Source organism: Phacochoerus africanus, chromosome 12 (assembly GCF_016906955.1).
Source record: "Phacochoerus africanus isolate WHEZ1 chromosome 12, ROS_Pafr_v1, whole genome shotgun sequence".
Classification (NCBI taxonomy): Eukaryota; Metazoa; Chordata; class Mammalia; order Artiodactyla; family Suidae; genus Phacochoerus; species Phacochoerus africanus.
Genome location: NC_062555.1, coordinates 18997617 through 19019399, shown reverse-complemented (window position 1 = coordinate 19019399; position 21783 = coordinate 18997617). Strand labels below are relative to the sequence as shown.

The window sequence follows — 21783 nt, the reverse complement described above, 5'->3', positions numbered from 1 at the left end:
TTTCCTTTTTTCCCAAAATAGGCATTCTGAAATGCCTGATTATTTCCTCATCACTCATATATCTTGTGATAGATTTGATCCGACCACTGATACGTACGTCTTAAAATTTCACTGCAAGCAATTTTAAACCATAAGAGATTTTAAAAATATGTTTAAAAGACTAAGAACTGTATTGTTTTCCTTCCTAAATAAGTCCTCCTGTGCCTTCTGAAAGCGAGTCTATTGGCCAATTTTTGTTATTTGAGCACGCGTCATCCTTGCATAGCAGTGAGAGTACCCATTTCTCTTCCATGTCAGAATTACGTTAGTGACAGGATGGAGTAACATCTTGTAACATACATGAGATAGTGCATTATGCTTTGTTAAATGAAGATGTCAGCAGAGTAAAAGCAAGAATGTTGTATTTAAAAATGCCCTAAACCATGACTGGAAGATAACATTGGGAAGGTGTGTGAATTCCTCCCGTGGTTTTATTAAGAGCTTGCAGATCTTGTATTCAAGATGGAAAAAAAGTTCTTTCCATGCTGCCTGAGAAGAGTTAATTTTGTATACTTCAAGCTACAATGATTTTTATTTTGCTTTTTATTTGAGCCTGTAGTTTTATATTCACTCTGGCAGAAATGTCTTTGATTGTGTTTTGATACTTGTTAAATCTTTGGTGGGTAGATTTTACTGTATCTATAGCCCATAAAAGTGGCCATTGTATAATGATATTTTTAAAATTCTCTGTAGTTGTCAACATTGTAACTAGACTTAGTCTCCAAATTTCTTTTTCTTTTTTCAAAGAGAAAAAAAGTTCTTTTAAAGTTAATGGTCTCCTTTAGTTCTTATTCTGTTTGCTCTAACTAAAATCTATAAAACAATAACATAATGAGAGTTATTTTTTAAAGTTCTATTGGATACGCTTTTAAATGGTTTTTCCCCTTCATAGACGGGATTCTTCAAGGAAAAATCAGATTGTTTTTGACAACAGGTCCTATGATTCATTACACAGGTATCATCCTGATGTGACTTTGTGATTTGAGACTTTTAAATAACATGTTCAGGATAGGGCTGAGCTTTTTCTACATGGATTGGTAATCACCACAAGGGAGAGACTTAGGAATATTGAATCTTTCACATTTAGCTTTATTTAGGACATTTTTTTAAAATTCTGAGAGTTTTTTTTTTGTTTTTTTTGGTTTTTTTGCTTAGGGCCACACCCAAAGCATATGGAAGTTCACAGGCTAGGGGTCGAATCTAAGCTGCAGCTACCAGCCTACACCACAACCACAGCAACACCAGATCCAAGCCGCATCTGCGACCTACCCCACAGTTCAGGGCAATGCCAGATCCTTAACCCACTGAGCAAGGCCAGGGATCAAACCTGCAACCTCATGGTCACTAGTCGGATTCATTTCCACTGTGCCACAACCAGAACTCCTCTAAGAGATTTTAATTAGAAAAATTAATAGTATATCATCAATATGTATTCGGATTGTGATACATGTAAATGGTAAACATAGAAATAACTAGGATGGGAATCTGAGGCCACATAGATCTAGAGAGTTTGTAGCTTTTGCATTTTCTTTTAAAGGCCATAGTCTTTATGATTATAAGACAGGGCTTTTAAAAAGTTGAATAGAAGATCCCATATTGTTTGTTACTGGAACAAGGATAATATGATAGCCACACTTGTGGATCATTTGTTATTTGAGGAAAATATTTGTTTCCTACATACTTTGCAGTAAATTGAGTATCTCTAATGATCTTAACATCTAACATCCTGGGCAGATTATTTATTTTCTGTTGTTTTCATGGGTTCGACCCCTGGTCTGGAAGTTTCCACATGCCGTGGGAACAGCTAAGACAGAAAGAAAAGAAAACTTAGGATTAACCATCTATTTCTTTCTCAATTAAAAAAATTGGTGGTGTTCCCATTGTGACCTAGTGGAAATGAACCCAACTAGTATTCATGAGGACATGGGTTTGATCCCTGGCCCTGCTCAGTGGGTTAAGGATCCGACGTTGCTGTGGGCTGTGGTGTAGGCCAGCAACTGCAGCTCCAAATCAGCCCCTGGCCTGGGAACTTCTGTATGCCATGGGTGTGGCCCTAAAAAACAAACAAACAAAAATTGACAATTTCTTAAAATCCTCAAGTACCTAATAAGCTATATTTAGAATTAGTTTGGCAGAGTATGGACTTGAATAGTTGTAGTACCGTTATTTTATGGGCAGATATCTAGAGACAACACCCTCATAAATTAAGAAAAACCTGAGAAATCTCCCATTTCCATAATTGTTATCAGTTGTGGAGAAAACGCTTACATTAGAAATGAGATATACCCATATATTATGTGCAGCTATTTTACAAATATACATCAAGACTACTACTAGCAGCGTGAATTAAATAAATAGTATATTGAGGGGGTGTCTGTGGCAATGAATGAGGAGTAATTGGACTCTCTTTGGCCAAATTGTTCAGTTACAATTATTTTCATGCCATTGATGAATAAAATATTTGGTAAATTTATCTCATCAGCCAATTCAATCCGCATAAAGCGTTTATAGTGAAATAGTGTTTCCTGCTCTTTTTTTTTTTTTTTTTTTGAGATGATTTGATTGTTTTGACCAAAAGACTTAGAAAAGTGGCATTTAACAGTGAGATTGTCTGTAGTGAATCTTCTCAGTTACCTTGCTGCTTTCATACAGAATGCCCCCCTGGGATAATGTTGTTGATGAACCTATTCTAAGAAGTGGTGAGGGAGTTCCCGTTGTGGCTCAGGGGGTTAAGAATTCAACTAGTATCCATGAGGATGCGGATTTGGTCCCTGACCTCACTCAGTGGGTTAAGGATCCGTCATTGCCAAAAGCAACAGTGTAGGTTGCAGATGTGGCTCAGATCCGGCATTGCTGTGGCTCTGGTGTAGGCCGGCAGCTGTAGCTCCAATTGGGCCCCTAGCCTGGGAACCTCCGTATGCCGCAGGTGCAGCCGGAAAAAGAAAAGAAAGAAAAAAAAGGAAAAAGAAAAAAAGTGGTGATTACATCTTTCCTTCAGTATGAAAAGTTCCCCCCTTTAGTTAATTATCACAGTGGTGGTGGTGGTGGTGGTGGTGGTGGTGGTGGTGGTGGAGGAGGTGGAGGATTGCATGTTAGCATGAATTCTGTTTTTTAAAAATTGCATGTTTCCACAGTTTTTTATTATATAACAATAACTTTTTGTGTATCATTTAGTAAACATGAATATATTTATAACGTAGTACCCAGTTAAGTAGCACACCATAGTTACCCACATGAATTTCAAGGGATGGTCATTAAGTTAGGAGAAAACAGTTAGCTGGTTTATATCAATTAAATGTGAAATGTGAAAGAAAAGCAGAACAAATAGTAACTTACTTGGGGAGAGCAAGACTAGCTAGTGTGGGCGAATGAAATGCACAGTATGTCAACCTCTATGAAAGTTACTATTTTTCTTGTTCATATAAACATAGCAGATATCTAATAAAAGGAAATGAGTTGACTTCCTTCACAACAATCTTTTAAGCCATCACACCTTTGATATTGAAGCAAATTACCTCATCGTTGCATCTTCACAAACAGTGCTAGTGGGTTTGAAGTGCAGTGTGCCTTATAAGAGTCATAAGTTTGAAAAAGTTATTATTCCTCTTGGGTTGTGGGTTCAAATTTCTAACCTTGGTACTCTGCAAGGTTGGAAATATATGACTTGACCAGTGGTTTTCATTTGCATCGATTTATGGCCCTTAATGAGAGACCACTTACTGTATATTAAACCTGAAAATAGAGGAGTCCTGATTTAAATTCTAGATTTTCTACCTAGGGTTTTCTCTCATTGCCAGAACTAGAGAGGGAACCATGACGATTTCATATTGATATTGAAACTTTTGCTTGGAATATACCTAATCCTTAGGACTTATTTCTTCATGTAAAATTTTTAATAGAAGCTAAACTTTTGAAAGTGTGATAATAATTAGCAATCTGCTATGTGGTTATTTCCTTTTTTTTTTTTTTAACAAGCTTATGGAAGTGGTTAACTGGAAACACACTGTTCAGATGACGTCTCCATAAAAACGTCATTGGGAGATAGCCATATTTTCCAACATCGTTATTTATTTTGATTCTTGGAATGAAATAAAACACATACAAAGAAAGAATGCTTATTAAAATTTTTTCCCCTGCAAACCGAGGCCTAGAATTTGTAAACTGATTTATAGAGTGAAATATTTCTTGATATTTTCCCTTTCATTGGCTTGTCAGATATTTAGTAGATAATGTACAATTTCAAAAGAAGGGGAATGAACACAACTAGTATCCGTGAGGATATGGGTTCCATCCCTGGCCCCACTCAGTGGGTTAAGGATCCTGCGTTGCCGTGAGCTGTGGTGTAGGTCGCAGACGCAGCTCGGATCTGGTGTTGCTGTGGCTGTGGTGTAGGCTGGCAGCTGCAGCTCCAATTCGACCCCTAACCTGGGAACGCCCATAAGCCGCAGGTGCAGCTCTTAAAAAAATAAAATAAAAAGGAGAAAAGAATATTGTGTTACCTGGGCTCGGATGCTGCAGCTGGCCTCCCATCTGTCCTGGTCAGTGTGCCCCATGCTTATCCTCCTCATGCCCAAAGAACGTTATCTTCTGTTCTTAACTGGAGAAGTCTCGTCATCTCACCACCCTTTTCTAATTTCTTTACAAATAATCGTATGGAGAAACATGAAACATATTTTTGTTTTATGTTGTAATCAGTTCTGCAAACTGTTAAGACAGTTAACACGATGTGTTTTAAGGAATGGACTTTAATGTGGTGATGGGTTGGTAAGGCTGCAAATGTTTATGATCTCATGAAGTATTCTCTGCGTTGTTGACCTGTCCTGAAAATTTCATTTGTACAGACCAAAATCCGCACCTTCGTCACAGCCCAGTGCCAATGGAGTCCAGACAGAGGGACTAGACTATGACAGACTGAAGCAGGTGGGGCCCCAGTGGCAACTTCGCTTTATCTGTGCTTATTCCTTTTGTAAAATATACCTCACATGCACATACTCGACAGATTGTGCATATATTTGAAAAGAATATAGAGTTAAGCTGTTTTTATGCAAATAAAACAGTAGCATTAGTGCTGTATTATTTTTTTCATATCTTTCAGTTCTTTTTATTTTTAAGTTTGCATGAAGTTCTGCAGTGGTGGGGGAAGAGGCAGTAATTTAATGGTAGAGAATAAACTTTAAATGCAAGTGCATGGTATACAGTTGTGGAGGGGAAACAGCTTGCACTTCTCACTGTCATTGGCCAAAATGGACAGAAAATCTGGTTTTGGCAAGAATGTGAAGAAAATGACCCTTTAAAAAAAAAAAAGTTCCTGCCGTGGCTACTCATATACTTCTCCTTTCTAGGAAGCAGTTTTGGAAAACAAATCAAAAGTCCTTAAAAATACATGTCTTACTTTTGAACCCAGGAATTTCACTTTCAAGAATTTATGCTCAGAAAATATCATAGAAGGATGTGAATATCCAGTGTCAGAGAGGGCTCTGCAGCCGTTTAGGAGGCATAATTGAGACTATTTAGCAATGAATAGCCCTTGCCCACATTAGGTGAAATAGCCAAACTGTAGGAACTGTCATCTCATGTTTATGAAAAAGAAAAAGGTGTTGTTCATACTTTGGATACACATGCATTATATTTCCTGTCTGCTCAGAGCAAAAAAGTAGGAGGAGGATAGGTGATTGTGGAGCTTTGCACTCTTTTATTTCTAGAAGAGAGAAAATGATTTTTTTAAATGGTAGTTTTAAAGAGATTTGAGGAGTTCCCGTCGTGGCGCAGTGGTTAACGAATCCGACTAGGAACCATGAGGTTGCGGGTTCGGTCCCTGCCCTTGCTCAGTGGGTTAATGATCCGGCGTTGCCGTGAGCTGTGGTGTAGGTTGCAGACGTGGCTCGGATCCTGCGTTGCTGTGGCTCTGGCGTGGGCCGGTGGCTACAGCTCCGATTCAACCCCTAGCCTGGGAACCTCCATGTGCCGCGGGAGCGGCCCAAGAAATAGCAACAACAACAACAACAATAACAACAACAACAACAAAAAGACAAATAAATAAATAAATAAATAAAGAGATTTGAAATGAGAACGCAGTACGTCTTAGTAAAACAGCTATCAGCTTTGCAACCTGAGTACAGATGTGCCTGTAATGAAAAATCAAATCTTTGTCTTCTTACCCTGCACTTCAGGATAGCCTCTGAATGTAACAGGGGTACCGATCACTGTAACAGACATGCACTGACTGTCTGGTACACTTCAGTGCTATGCATTTGCTGGGTTATTAGCAAGACCTTGTCTCCCAATCCTCGTAATAGCCCTATAGCATAGTGTTTATACTCAGACTGTGCACAGCTCAGTTTCAGAGAAGTTAAATCTACCCAGTCCCACAGTCAGAATCAGAACCCAATCTTCTGAGCCTTTTTTCCCCATTTTATCACTCATTTTTTTTAAAATGCCAGCAAAGTCTGAGTGGGGCTATTTTCAGCCCCAATAATGTTACATGAAAGTGAGTTTAAAATAAATGGTAAATAGGAAGTAATGAATACTAATAGGAGAGAAATACCGTAATACTGATCAGGCCTAATTAGGTTGATCAGAAGTACTGATCAATCTAATTTTTATACTGTCAAGCTGTTTGAGAAGTCCAGTTGAATTAGTAATTTGAAAAGGAAGCATGTGGTCATTGATAATCCAACTCTTTTTTTCCTGTGTGTTAAACATGGCTTTCTTTTCTTGAAAAGCGTTTTATATGAAGCAACTTGCACACATTTAAAATACAGTAATTTGGGAGTTCCTGTTGTGGCTCAGTGGTTAACAAACCTGACCAGGATCCATGAGGTTGCAGGTTCAATCCCTGGCCTCGCTCAGTGGGTTAAGGATCCAGCGTTGCCGTGAGCTGCAGTGTAGGTCGCAGACACAGCTGTAGGCCAGCAGCTGTAGCTCTGATTGGACCCCTAGCCCGGGAACCTCCATGTGCCTCAGGTGCAGCCCTACAAAAATAATAAAATATGATAAATTCTTGGCTGTCTGAAATACAGAACTGTAAGAGAGGATAGATTTGTTTTAGGGCTGATTTTAAAGATAATTTACATAAGAATATCTCTTTAGTCCATATAGTAACTTATGTGCCTTAGTCTCCTCATTGGCAAATGGAGGACTTAAACTAATTAATAGTTTTCAACCTTATTTTATTTTATTTATTTATTTATTTATTTATTGTCTTTTTGCCTTTACGTGAGCCACTCCCTCGGCATATGGAGGTTCCCAGGCTAAGGGTCTAATCGGAGCTGTAGCTGCCAGCCTACGCCAGAGCCACAGCAACTCGGGATCCGAGCCACGTCTGCAATCTACACCACAGCTCACAGCAACCCCGGATCGTTAACCCACTGAGCAAGGGCAGGGACCGAACCCGCCACCTTATGGTTCCTAGTCGGATTCGTTAACCACTGCGCCACGATGGGAACTCCGTCAACCTTATTTTAAACATCAAAGACTTTTTTGAAAAATGAATGTTAAGGAATTCCTATCATGGTGCAGTGGTAAGGAACCCAACAAGTATCTATGAGGTTGCGGGTTCGATCCCTGGCCTCGCTCAGTGGGTTAAGGATCTGGTGGTGTTGCTGTGAGCTGTGGTATGGGTTGGCAGCTGCAGCTCCAATTCAACCCCTAGCCTGGGAACTTCCATAAGCCACAGATGTGGCCCTGAAAAAAAAAAAGACAAAAGAACACTCACCCCCCCCCCAAAATGATTGTTAAACACTGAGCAACTTCATTTTTTCTGAGGTGTGCAATGTTTAAGAAGTGTTTGTTGGAGTTCCCGATGTGGCTCAGTGGTTAACAAATCTGACTAGGAACCGTGAGGTTGCGGGTTCGATCCTTGGCCTTGCTCAGTGGGTTAAGGATCCCACATTGCTGTGGCTCTGGCGTAGGCCGGCGGCTACTGCTCTGATTAGACCCCTAGCCTGGGAACCTCCATAATATGCTTCGGGAAGCGGCCCAAGAAAAGGCAAAAAGACCAAAACAAAAACAAAAAAAAAAGTGTTAATTCAAAACTAATCCTTACAAAGGATAGCTGTTTTTCACCCATTAAAATTGTGTCACCTTATTAGCCCTTTTAGCTTTCACATTAAAGAGTTCTTCATCATTTTTAAACTAGGGGTGGGGGTGTCCATTATTTACGAATAGAGCTTTTGCAAAACGGAGTGGATTTTGTGGAGGAAGAAAGTTCCAGAGCATCACTCTTAAGTAGATGGATAATACGGGCTACATAGTGCTTTAAGTTTTCTGACAGCCACATTAAATACAGAGAAGCAGGTGGATAACATTTTTAATAATGATTTTATTTAACCGAATATAGCCAAAATGGTATTTCGCTATAATCAGTATTTTTAGATGACTGCATTACTTTCTTCATCCTAAATCTTAGCCACGTTTCAGGTGCTCAGCAGCTACACGTGGCTGGTGCCTGCCGTCTTGACAGTGCATGTCAGCAGGGTCCTATCCTTCCCCACCTGTTGGGGGAGCCCTTGGAGGACACCTCAGGGGAACCCTAGATCCCTTGGAACTTAGTTTCACAGCTCTGATGATCTCTAGGGAGTCCCCATACTTCAAACCAGATGACAGATGTGCCAGGGCTGATGGTCGTTTGCTTGTCTTCCTCCTTGAAACTTTATGTATTACTTCTCAGACAGCTCCCAGAAGCCTGGATCAAAAACAAAGCTAGGAGTTGCCATCACGGCTCAGTGGTAACAAACCCGACTAGTATCCTTGAGGATGCAGGTTCCATCCCTGGCCTCGCTCAGTGGGTTAAGGATCTGGCATTGCCTGGGAACTTCCATATGCCCCAGGCATGGCCCTAAAAAGCCAAAATAAAGCTATTATGTTTTCTAGAATGTATCCGAATCATAGCTTTCACTGGATGACCAAGTAATTATTTTAGTTTTAGAAACATTCTGTTTTATATTTTGCTAATAAGCTGGAACAAGCAAAGATTTGGAAGAAAAGACTATTAAAACAAGATTTACCAAGGTTAATCTTCTAAGATATAAATTGTGACTCTGGAAACAAAAACCATAGGTAATATTTCATTCATAATTAATATTTTTTATGAGCAAGAATCTTCAGCAGTGATTTTTTTTCTATATTTCTGATGGTTTTTTTAAAATATTTTAGGATATTTTAGATGAAATGAGAAAAGAATTAACAAAGCTAAAAGAAGAGCTCATTGATGGTGAGTGTCTGAACAAATTGGCTCCCCTTAGAATGTTTAAGAATAGCCATTTTAAGAAAAATGCAAATAAAGAAGTCTCCAGTTGATTACGTGAGGGCACGAAACAGTCCCTTTTCCGTATTATCCTGCCTTTACTTGGTTTAGGAGGTCGAGGGGCGGGGGGTTGGACGGCTCTGTCTCCCTCATGTCATGGGAATCATTTGCGAAGATGGAGGTCGGCAAGATTCCCAAGTTTCGGGTGTGGGTAGTGTGGAAAACTAGGTGGACAGATCTTCCTCTAGCTTACTGCTGCTCATCCATCCCACCCCGCCGCCCTCGGGTTTGGAACCCACAGAGTTGGCGTTCTCATTCCATGTGCAGAATGGAGAGAATATATAAATATATAGAACTGAGTTTGGTCTTTGTAAAAATAAGAAAGCCTAAGAAATAAATATGTGCAAGAAAGGATGAAAGATCAGGGTATCTTTCTGTGACTGTGAGTCTGAATTCAGTCATTGAGGTTTGTTAAGATTGAATCACCCAGTTAGTTTACCAAACCGTTACACTTCCTTTCCTTCCTTTTCCTTTTCCTACCCAGCAATCAGGCAGGAACTGAGCAAGTCAAATACCGCATAGAGAAGCAAACTAAGGAGAGACAGGACTTGAATCTGGAGAAAGAAAAAAACAACATCTACAAAGAACAACTGTTACCAAGAAAACCCCTACATTTCGTGAGCTGAAAGAAGAAAGTGGAGACAAACAGTCGCGAGGAGGGAAAGACAACATGCTTGGAAAGCCTTCAGACAGTACTACTCTGGCCGTAAGCTCCTTCCCTCCCCGTGTGCTGCTGTTTTCTGACGTTTATGAGAGGACAGAAGAGAGTCGTGTTAAGAGTTCCTGTAACAGTTACGCAGAAAATACTGACCCCGTCAGGCAAGAAATATTTTCCCGTCTCAAGATACAATCACACATTTTCCACAATCCATTGCTCAAATAAAGAGGAGAAAGGCTTGAGAAGTTTTTCCAGAGAATGCTGATGAAGAATTGAGCAAGTTATGCTATTGTATTGTAAATGTTTCTCTCAGGTTTGTCTTCCTATCATATTTGATATTCCATAAATAATTGCGATCAGTCCTATGTAGGTTAAGATCATAGAATGTGGAACAAATGGAATTGTACGCTTTCAAAGGGTGATGTTCTTAAGAAAGTGTCCTAAACATGACTTGTCCAGCTTGAGGAATTTTAGAAATGATAGGAAGTCTCTCGAGTTAGCCTTCATGCAATTTTGTAGATTCAAACATAAAATTCGTCCAGAATTTAAAGATTTAGATGCCTTCCTAAATTGTTACAATGCTTTACCAAATCTATGACTCCTACATAACACAAACCAGTGGTCAAATGTACAACGATATATTGTAGATTTACTGTAGGTTTTCAACCTTTTTTAGATTTATGCATGTGGACATTTTTATAATGTAATTACAATCACCACAAAATTAGCTTTTCTAATTGCAGACAGTAATGCATGTCAAGCGAATATGTAGTGGCTTTTTCAAGGCCTAATCCCAGGGAGAACATTTTGTAGAGTATAGGGGAGTGGGAGGATGGGAAGGAATAATTTTTTATTTAAAGTTCATTTCTGCACTACCTTTTCTCAGTTATCTGCATGAATGATAATGAGGCATATTTTGTGGCTTTAGTTGGTAAATACGTTAACAGAGCCAAGTACTTGATCTTTTACATCATGTCTTCAGCTGTTTGTATTTTAACTTCAGTGATTTCAATGGTCTCAAACACGATTCTGAGCTTCACATGAATCACATCTCACTGTGGAACTCACAAGTTCGATCCCTGAATTCGGCAGTTACTATTGCCGAGGTGCCCTGCAGGTACACAGGTGTTAAGGCACACGATCCTGACTACAAAGCTGCTTTTGAATTTTGTTATGTTGAAATACTAGAAAAGTGACAGTGATGGCAGCAGTTATGGTCACAGAAATCATTAAGTCAAGGGAAAACAGGGGGTCCCGCATAATTATCTTTTAATAAAGTGAACTTAGGTAGTGGGAAGAAGGAACTAGATACTACTTACCACCGTGTGTGTGCGTGTGTGTGTGTGTGTGCGCGCGCGCACGCGTGCACATTTGTATGAGCATGCACGTGTGTGTGTGTGTGTGTGTAATCCACTCCCTGTTCTTTGAAACTCATAAGATTAAAATAGGGGAGAAATCCTGTGTGTTGCAATGATAGAATTTTGTTGAAACTTCAAGAAATCAAAAATTCTCCAGGCTCTCCGTCTTGATTTATGCTTGCGTTGTTATGTGCCATATTTGCTTTGAAATTTTTGATTATCAGAAGTTTTACTAAAAATTTGAAGAAATAATCCATTTTCATCTGCTTTCTAGATTTCTTAATCGAAGTTCCTAAGACAGAGCTTGCTGATAGCATAGTTTTCTCAATGCTGTGACTTTGCAGCCGTTACCACTTCAGAGGGGTTTGAATGAGGGAATTGTGTTTCCTTGTTAAAATAGTTCCTGTTTCTGTAGAAACTTCATTTTGAGGTTAATCTGTGATGGATGAGCTATCATAATTCAAGTATGCAGTTCTTTTTTTCTATCAACTATTTGTTGTCATGCAATAGTAAAGGCATTAAAGATGCAGCAAGCTTATGAAGTACTATTTTCTAGAAGAAATAGGAGGCATTTTCATCTTTATTACTGTACGTTTGGTTATGCAGACACTTTGATGATATAAACATTTATGTCCCCCATAAATTTGGTCAGAAATCATTTTTGATTGTGTTACGTTAAACAGTCTACAGTGGGATAGAGTACTGGGTACCAGTGGTCCAAAGTGAGATAGAAGACTACAATAAAAATGCTCGATCTTACAAAAGAAACTGGTTTATGCACTAAACGTTCCGTGCCTTGGTCTAACAGTAACACGATGTCTGTAAAATGACAGTAAGTACAGGTGTCGAATCACGTTTTCTCCCCCGACACTCTGCATTATCCCAGACTGCTAAATGTGTTCTTTCCAAGAAGTTTGATGATTGAATTACTGTATACATTTACTGTCCTGTGCGACAGTTTTGCTATTGTTAGAGATTTCAGTAATTAAAGTGAGAAACAGAAGCTTAAGTTATTTTCCTTATCAAAATTCTGTTCCTTGGAATCCTGATTATGACGGTTTTCGTGCTCTTGTGCATCGGATGTCTTAAGCTGAGTGCAGTTTAGGGGATCCTTTCTAATTACGGGAAGGCACTTCTTTCCTTCAACACTGTGATCTGACCTGTGACAAATCTGTACTATACACTCTGTAAATGGCTAACAAGTCAATTGCAAACCAACTGAATGTACAAATCTTAGTGCTGGTGCTGAAATCTCTTCAGAATAGTCATCACGATCTCAAAGTTTGTTTCGAAATTTGCAAGCATCAAGTGTCAGTCAAAACTGAAGATGAAACGCTCATGAACGTTGACTCCTCGTGCTCTAGGCGTACTTCCGTTTCAGATTTGCTGGTTCTCTGCTATTCTTACCGTACTGTTTTCATTTAAATTTCTTACACACTAACGTCGTTTGTGCGACTGAAATAAAACTGCAGTATATATATGTTGCTGGTTTGTGACACTTAGCTAACCTTCTGACCTAATCTGTTGGTTCTAAAATAAGTTGTACGGAATGTGAAAAACACGTTTTAAAGTCCATGACTTCACTGCTTAAAGTTTACATATCACGACACTGTTCTTTAAAGATTTCATAGGCATAAATACTAAGTAATGTATACAAAGGGAATATGTGATAATGTATCTACCTTTTCCTTGAAATAACTGTTGGGTGTTCCCTATGTGTTCTCATTGTCTCTGGGCTCAGCTTGGTACAGTGTCCTACTCTAACAAAGGATTGATAAATGTTTAAGTTTATTCCATTTTGTTCTACAACATAGACTTGTAAACTCATTTGTGTGGTTACAATTCTCCTTGATATAGTTTGCAGCCTAAGGGACATTGTACGGTCAAGGGCCGTATCGAGTGCTGAATTTTAAATCTAGCGAAATCTGTATCTGTAGTGTATATTTATACGGTGTGCTGATTTCTTGAAACCCATGTATAAGCAGCAGTACTTTTTATCTGACTCTATAGAAGTCTTAATTTTGAGTTTCATCTTACATGTTCATGTCTTCGTTAGACATACAACGGTCCTTGTCTTTTTTCTTCCACCGCTCCCCAGCCTTCCCCTGCCTCATCCTCTCCACTTGTCGCGGACGCTGTGTTGCTGCCACTCGCTGACATATGCAGCCCTTACCCAGCCGTTACCCAGCCCGCTGGGGTGAACATGCTAACTGATGCCCTTCTCTCCTTCCCGTCTCAAGTTCTTGCTGCCCTCCACGTATAGATAGGAGGGTTTGTCTACAAACTAAAAGTCACTTCCTATTCAAAAACGAATTCAGTAACACATGGTAACCTTTCGGATTTGCCTCGCTCCAACTTGGCCTCCCAAACTTGTATGTACTTTCAGGGCCATTGAGAAGACTTGGCCTTTAAATCCTAAGGAGTGGATCCTTTGAAGCACAGTTTCCAGAGGTACGCTACAGGATCTCTGTGATTCCTTTTCGGAGCCGTCATAACTTTATACCCCCGTTACCCTTTAAATTCTCTCGATTGTAAGCATAAAAAGGACCTCCTCGTATATAAAGCGTGTGTGAAGGAACTCTAGGAGCTCTTAATTCCCTCGCAAAGCTGTTATGTAATTCACTTTCCTGGAGACATTTACTGCAGCATTCGTGTTAGAACTCCAGACCTGTTCCTGGTAGTACCGTTTTTGTTTTGAGTAGAAAGTTGGATTCCTATCTGTACGTCTCCTCAAATCCCAAGAGTGTATTGAAATTACTGATGCTTAATACCTCTGACTTTTCACTGAAAAGCCATTTAATATTTAGACTTAGATGCTTCTGAAGAATGTAACCTTTGAATAGAATTGTCCCAGGTACCTTTGGCTACAAAAGGACACAGTGGAGAACATTTATTGTTTAAGAGTAGTTTTCTCTTAAAATAAGCACATTTGGCCAAGCAGCTAACGTGGGGAAGGAACCCCTCAAAATAGGACATTTATATGAGCCACGTACTGTTGGGGGACTGAATGCAAATGTTCCCTGTTCCGAACACCCAAATCAGCTTAGTGTGGTTTAGGTTTGTTCCCTTTATGTTGTCTCTAGATCATTTTTGAGACCCGAGAGGTTTTTATATCTGTTCATGATGACTGGAAAAGTGAAACCCTCAAATTTTTTAAAAATCTAAAATTGATGAGAAAAGAATATTAATAAGGTGAATTTAGGATGGTCAACGATAGGCAGCATCAACTTAGAGGTCCAGGCTCTATGCCTTGGTTTATACCAGGGGTCAATTTTCAGTTACTCTGGATGTCGTCTGTTGGCATAAGCTGTATAAACTGAAGCATGAGTAGCATTTAAGGCTACATGTAGTAGCCTTAATTTGCTGATTAGTTTAACATAGAGAACAAATAAAGCTGAAATGTCAATGAAGTGTTCCGCCAGAAGAACAGTCCCTGAGCTGTATCCCACTTCTGCGAAGCCTGTTGTCTGCTAAACGGAGAGAAACTGCGCAGAGAGCAGAGCCCCTGGCAGCTTCTGATGTGGGACCCTGGGATTCCGAGAGAGGAAGTGGGGGCCATGGCCCCGGGGCAGCCGAGGGTACAGCGGGCACATGCACGGTCTACAAAGAGAATTTCCCTTTCACCTCACTTGTTAAAGGCATGCCGCTCCTGGCAGTTAGAAAACTAAAGTACACCAGTGAACACTAAATTCAGCCTCTTCTCAGCTGTGCTCTAGGAGAATATAGCTTTCCATTTTAATAAAAAGTAGTAGAAATGGTTATTTCATTGGAGGACTAAGTTTGCATTTGTTCCATATGTTAAAAATCTGTATGCAAGTCACAGCGTCATAGTTTGTCATGTTTAAATTTGATTTAAATAACTTTTTTCCCCTTGGGTTCCAAGAGGATTTCTTTAGTAATAGATAATAGTTTTGTTTTGCTTCGTTTTTTTAATAAAGAAGAAATCGCTAATTTAGGCAGCGAATGATGTTATGTGGGTATGTTTAGTGTTCTTTCGGCATTTACAAAAACCTTTATTATGGGACATTTTACAAGCACACGGAAAAATAGAGATTATTACAGTGGCTGCCCCAGAGAGTCCCACTCAGACTCAGCAATGACCAATTTATGACCAGCCCACTTCATCTACACCTCCCCACTTCGGCTAGAATATTTTGAATCAGATCCAAGGGAGGTGTTTTTAGAGTTACTTTGATTTGAGTGGTTGAGGATTCAGAAGACAACAAAAGGCTCCCTTTTCAGAAGGTATATTCGATTTTTAGTAAGCGGTGCTTCTTCCAAGAAGACTTAGGACATATTAAATAGCATGCAGTTGGTCTTTGGGTTATACACTTCAAAAATTTATGTTGCAAGAAATTTACATTGGGGAATATTTAGTTCTCAATCAGGTCCCAACGTTTCCATTCAGATCTGTAGAAACAGAAGGTAGGGTCTTGGCTTACACTTTACAACAAAAGCTATTTTAACCATACAAAAGGTTTGTGTCACAGGAGGCTTTTCAAGATGTGGTTCATAAAGCTTGTCATGTTTCACGTCTTAGTTATGTCTGTGGAACCTCAGTCTGAGTCCCTTTAAAGGCATTTTTAAAGGCATTTTTCTATTTGTTTCATTAAAGTTTGAGGTGAGAAGTACAAATTGGGGGGTTTTATTGTCAGTAACCAGGTAGAACTTGGGTGTAAGCTTGGTCTGTTCTGCCTGCTGTGACATTAGGTGTTGGGTTTGGGGGGAGTTTTTTCGTTTTTGTTTTTTTTTAAGAGCCACATCTGAGGCACATGGAGGTTCCCAGGACAGGGGTCAACATTAGGTGTTTAAAATGTTTCGGGGTTTCCCTGGACACACGTAAGTCAGGTGTATCTATCCTTGGTGGTGGACTGAGTGCTGCCATCGCAAGCCCCTCTGACTGCCAATGCTGCCAGGCCACCCAGTGTCCCTGGTACCGGGGGTCAGGCACCTGAAAGCAGGGCTGATGAATTTATATAGACCTAAGTTCTGGACCCCACAGTGTTGGTGGACGGCACTGACTTTATCCCTGAAGTTTTTGGGGAGAATCACTTCCCCGTGAGAAAAGTATTGGGAGGGTTTAGATATTCAGAAGCACATAGTAAAATCTGGCCTCACTGTCTTTCTCTACCTATTCATTACCTAGGGCCAGGGGCTTCAGGTCTGAGCTAGGAGTTTAGAGTTTGTTTTCCTCATCATAGCTATCTCATTGTCACAGGTTTCAGTTGCTAAAGTTGAATTTTAGGGGATGGTATTTGATCCTCACATGTCTGAAAGTAATAAACACTGTTCAGAGATTCTGAATCCGTTTTGCCCCACCCCGTTCCTAGATGAGCTTTGCCGGCTCATGCCTCCCTTTGTGGGCAGTGGGCTGGTCCCCGGCGGGACCGGCTGTCAGACTGCCGGGCTAGTCCGCATCCTCTCGGGCTGTGTCTCTGAGGTTGCTCCTGCGCCTGACACCCAGCTCTGCGTTTCGTCACCCACTGTGCGCTCTGCAGCCACTGCTTTGCTTCCCTTCTTTCTTTCCAGTCCAAGCAAAGGAGAAAAGGGTCTGAGTTTTGCTCTCTGATCTTAGGTGCAGCTTTTAATTGTTTCAAAATCTTAGACCCTGTTCACTGAAAAACATGCATCTCAGGTGTGAACAATAGGGAAAAGTTGATGAAATGACAGTTTGGAGATCAGTAGTGCCGTCGACAGTGTTAGTGTTGTGTTAGCTGCTGCTCCAGGGTCCCCTGCTGGTGTCTACAGCCATCTCAGCCGGAAGCACGCACGCCCTGCTGTCCCCACACCCTGATAAGGATAATGTGGTGGCATCAGTGAGACATGAGCCTGGTGCTCCACTTAGGATGTATCAGTGACAAAGGCCTTTTGACTTTTTTCTGGCCTAGGGGCTCTTGAAGTAAACACCCCAGAGCTGGATGGAGTGAAGCAGGTCTTTGTTTCTTGAGGAATGCACTTCAGTGCCTGCCGTGGTGCTGTGGTTTGTCCTGTCAATGTCATCCTTGGGAGGAAAACCGATGCCCTTCCCTCTCTGCCCTGCTTACTAGCAGACAGAAGCTGTCATTCCTTCCCAGGTCCTTGATTTTAATCCCGAAGCCTGACCACAATTTCTTGCCAGGCCAGGTGACTCTCATGCCATCTGGGTGCGTGTTGCTCTTGGTCGTTGCTTGATCTTAAGGAGAAGAAAATTGGCACGAAGTCAGAGGTAGCAATGGGAAAGTTTGGGATCAGAAAAGATGAGTCCTGTTTTGCAGACATTCTTTTATTCTGTTCTTGGTCGGCATGTGTGTTGTAGAGCTCACTCTGTTAGTAACAGGACATGCTTTTCATGATGTATGTTTTTTCTTTGGAAAATGAAGTGTTTCTAACAAGTGAATGAGATGGAAGACTATCTTGAGACAACTGTAGCTGATGCAGAATATTCGAAACTCAGTATTTGCACATTTTTGTAGAAATCCTTTTTTTTTTTTTTGGTTTGCTAGATCAGACTGAATGAGGGAGCTTCCCTGCAGCCTGCAGGACTCTGACCCGTAGCTGGGTAGAGAGAGTAGATGAGTTAGGGCTAGCTGCCTCTGTGCTGGAGGCCTGCGGGACTTCAGGCAGAGGTCGACCCAGGGAGGTTCAGTGCAGAACTTTGCGTTGCCCCACCTCTGGGAGGAGTTTCCAAAACCTTTCACTTGACCTTGAACAAAAACCAGTTCCATCGTGCTTTCTGCTGACCCTCTGGAGTGAGCATATGAGTGAATGACTGGAGGCTTTTTTGGTGCTTTTTTCTTGCTTTTGAGAAGAAAGAAGAGAGTCAGGGACGAACCTTTGTGGTTGGAGAATGGCATGCATTGTTTCTTTCACACCTGCCCAGCTGATAGGCCAACAGCATCCAGTAGAAGAGCTCAGTTGGTAAAATCTGAAAGTGGATTTCTGGAAGTTCCTTTGCGGTGCAGCAGGTTAAGGATCTGGCTTTGCCGAGGCTGTGGTGCAGGTCGAAACTCGCTCGGGTTCAGTCCCTGGCCCAGGAACTTTCCACATGCCACAAGGGACACCCAAAAAATTTAAAAAATGAAAGTGAACTTCTGATGGTCTAAATGGGTTAGTCTCCCATGTTATCTTGCTTTGCTACAAAATTTTAAAACTAGAAATGTGCATTTATGTCCTTTAAAAGATTATGCAGAACTGTTTTGCTAAGAACGTGAACCATGTAGCCATGAATCTAGGGTTTTATAATCGGGACTGAGCCTCTTGGGGCAGTAAGGACTGAAATATCGCTTCAGAAGTTAAGGTTGAGAAGTTCCCTGGTGGCCTAGAAGGTTAAGGATCTGGCCTTGTCATTGCTGTGGCTCAGGTGGCTGCTGTGGTGTGGGTTTGATCCCTGTTCCAGGAACTTCCATGTGCCACCGGTGTGGCACAAAAAAAAAAAAAAAAAGCTAAGGTTGACTTAAGCATATCCAAGAACATATTTTAATTGGAGTTAGAAATTATTTAATATGCATACAGAATCTTTTGTATTTTATCTCATGGAATTTCTAAGTTATCAGCCTTGCTGAATTTCAGGAGTAAAAGAAACTGGTAGCACCTTGTTTTAAAGCAAGCAATCATAGGAGTTCCTGGTGGCCTAGTGGTTAAGGACTCAGCATCGTCACAGCTGTGGGTCGCATTTGGTCCCTGGCCTGGAAACGTCCCACGCCGTGGGTGTGGCCAAAAAAAAAAAAATTGTACATTGCTACTTGACTCAAATCATCTGTAAAGCCAAATAAAAGGAGATCTTCTTGTTAGGAAACATTACCTTCCAAGCTTGGCACCTGCTTTTAGAAAGGGGAAGTGGGCGTTCCCGTCATGGCTCTGTAGAAACGAATCTGACTAGGATCTATGAGGATGCAAGTTCAATCCCTGGCCTGGCTCAGTGGGTTAAGGATCCGGTGTTTCTGTGAGCTGTGGTGTAGCTCGCAGATGCAGCTTGGATCTGATGTGGCTATGGCTGTGGGTTCAACCCCTAGTCTGGGAACCTCCATATGCCCTGGGTTCGGCCCTAAAAAGACAAAACAAAAAAGAGGAGGTGGAAGAGAGGTTGAAGAAACCAAAATAGTTGGCAGGGTAGGTGGGATTTAGATGGCACCTGGGTTTTGCACCAAAGTTTCAAATACAAATAAATAAAAAGGAGGACCCCTTGCAAGACAACTTAGGAAGGACTTGCCAGAAAGTAGCAGCTCCTGCTGCACACAATACAGTGCCTTCAAAATGATTCTGTGTGAATTGCATGCAATTTCATGTAACCATAAAGTGTAACCTGTATGTGCATGACATGTGTCTAGAATGTGTAAAGTTCAACTTGAGCAGAGAAGGGGCCCAGCCCTGTGGCTCTGATGGATCAGCCAGTCTGCTGAAGTCCTTGGACTTAACGTGACTTAGGTCTGCGGCATCAGAGCCCTGTGTTTGCGTTAAGCAACCATATCACTGAAATCGGATCCATTTCTCCTTTCTACTTTCTTTCCTACTTTGCAGCTTTGCTGGTTTTAACTGCTTTCACTCTTCTGCTTCTTGGTATCCTTCCTTGTTTTGAAATAAAAGATGAAATACTTAATTCAAAGGAGACTTGTTTTTATTTTCCGAGTTGCTCTTAATTTACCAAAGATACATGACATGAAAAAGAGCTTGTTCTGCTTTCTTGATTGTGATTCTGACCAGAAAATGTGCTCAATTCTAAAAGCTTGAAGAGCTTTCTCTGGGCCTCCTGCATTTCAGTCCGTCGCTAAGGAGGTTTGTCAAGGAGTCCGCTTTCACCTCCCCAACTGCTTGCCCTTCACGTCTGTCTGACCCTATCCACAGAAAAGGGTGCCGTCCCATCCATCCCCACCTCCACTCCCCCAGCCATCCAAAGCCACTGCCCAGACTCCATGAGCAGCCTTTTGGATAAATGAACAGCTATGTGCATGTACCCCATTTTTGTCTGGACTACCACATACTCTGTGCTCTGTCTTCTTTTTTTCTCTTTTTGGGGCCACATCCTCAGCATGTGGAAGCTCCCAGGCTAGGGGTCAAATCAGAGTTGCCACAGCCAGTCTACACTATAGCCACAGCAACGCAGGATCCCAGCTGCGTCTGTGACCTACACCACGGGAACGCTGGGTCCTTAACCCACTGAATGAGGCGAGAGATCAAACTGCATCTTCATGGATACTAGTCAGGTTCTTAACCTGCTGAGCCACAACGGGAACTCCTACCCTATCCTTTCTAGTACCGATTGTATTCAGTCTGTCACTCAGGACTGATGCTACCACAGAGTCACTGCCTGCAGTGAGTGCTTTGCTTTCTCTAGAACTCCAGAGAACGAAGGCCTGAGACTGCATGTTCTTGTCCTGTAACCATCCCGTTCTGGCTGGATCACCCTGAGACCAGTTACCTTTCAGCTAAGAATAACCGTGAGCCTGTGGTTTGTATGGAGCTTGCTGTTAGATTCCTGTAAAGATGTGGCCATTTAATGGCCTCACTTTAACTCATGCTTTTTTTTTTTTTTTTCCTGTGAAGTCAGGGAAACAAAAAAGAAGGCTTAGGCTGTCTCACAGCCTGAACTGGAGCAGCCGAAGTGGTTTCCTTTTTCACTGGCCTCATTTCTAGCTGTATTTGCTTACCTCCACTTTTCAAATATCCAAGAAGCCCTGCTTCTGGAGATGGATGTTTTTCATTCCAGGCTCAATCCCATTATCTCTGGCAGAGAGGTTATCCTGTAAGAGGTTTATCTGATGAAAACACCTGCCAGGCTCCTCGGTTCCAAGTAAGATGCTCTCAGAGCTTTAATAGGAGACACGATGTTAGCCGCTACATGGACAGCAAGATGCGCAGACGGAAGGCAGCCCTGGAGCGGCCTGAGCTTGGGGGGTTTGGTGCTTCTGTTCTCAGCCGCAAAGTTCAGTGTCCAGGTCTGCAGGTGGCCGAGTCCCCAGCACAGATGGGCCAGGCTGACTGTGACATTCAGTATCACAGAACCGGAGATAGCTCCTCTGACCTTGGCAGCAGCAGACCGGTGGCAGTTGTGTAGGTCAAGTTCATGATTTCTCTGTGGGTCAGATATAAAGAGCCACTATTCTGCCATTTTTCTCTGACCGGGCTGGTCCTAGCAAAGGATGAGGGGTATGGTAACATTGGACTGATTTCTTTTTTTTTTTTCTTTTTTAAGGCCGTTTCTGCGGCCTCTGGAGGTTCCCAGGCTAGGGGTCGACTCAGAGCTACAGCTGCTGGCCTACACCACAGCAACAGCAGAGCCAAGCTGAGTCTGTGACCTACACCACAGCTCACGGCAATGCCAGATCCTTAACACACTGAGCAAGGCCTGGGATCTGACCCGCATTCTCATGGTTCCTAATTGGATTCTTTCCCACTGCACCAGGATGGGAACTCCTGGTCTGATGTTATTAACATCTGGAAAGCCACAC

The 21783-nt window shown here is 41.5% G+C and overlaps 1 protein-coding gene across 10 annotated transcripts in view; it reads left to right on the top strand.

The window, feature by feature from the left end:
• The window catches only part of ENAH (ENAH actin regulator), a 169281-nt gene extending 149347 nt beyond the window's left edge, over window positions 1-19934 (top strand). For 6 of the 10 annotated variants that reach the window (XM_047755461.1, XM_047755455.1, XM_047755460.1 and 3 more), the window contains 4 exons: window positions 932-994; window positions 4881-4959; window positions 9193-9250; window positions 9828-19934. In XM_047755461.1, the coding sequence (XP_047611417.1) occupies window positions 932-994; window positions 4881-4959; window positions 9193-9250; window positions 9828-9865 (238 nt within the window). In that variant the 3' untranslated portion in view covers window positions 9866-19934. The remainder of the gene's footprint in view (window positions 1-931; window positions 995-4880; window positions 4960-9192; window positions 9251-9827) is intronic. The other 4 variants (XM_047755463.1, XM_047755457.1, XM_047755462.1 and 1 more) reach the window with 1 other exon arrangement.
• Window positions 19935-21783: the final 1849 nt, after the last annotated feature.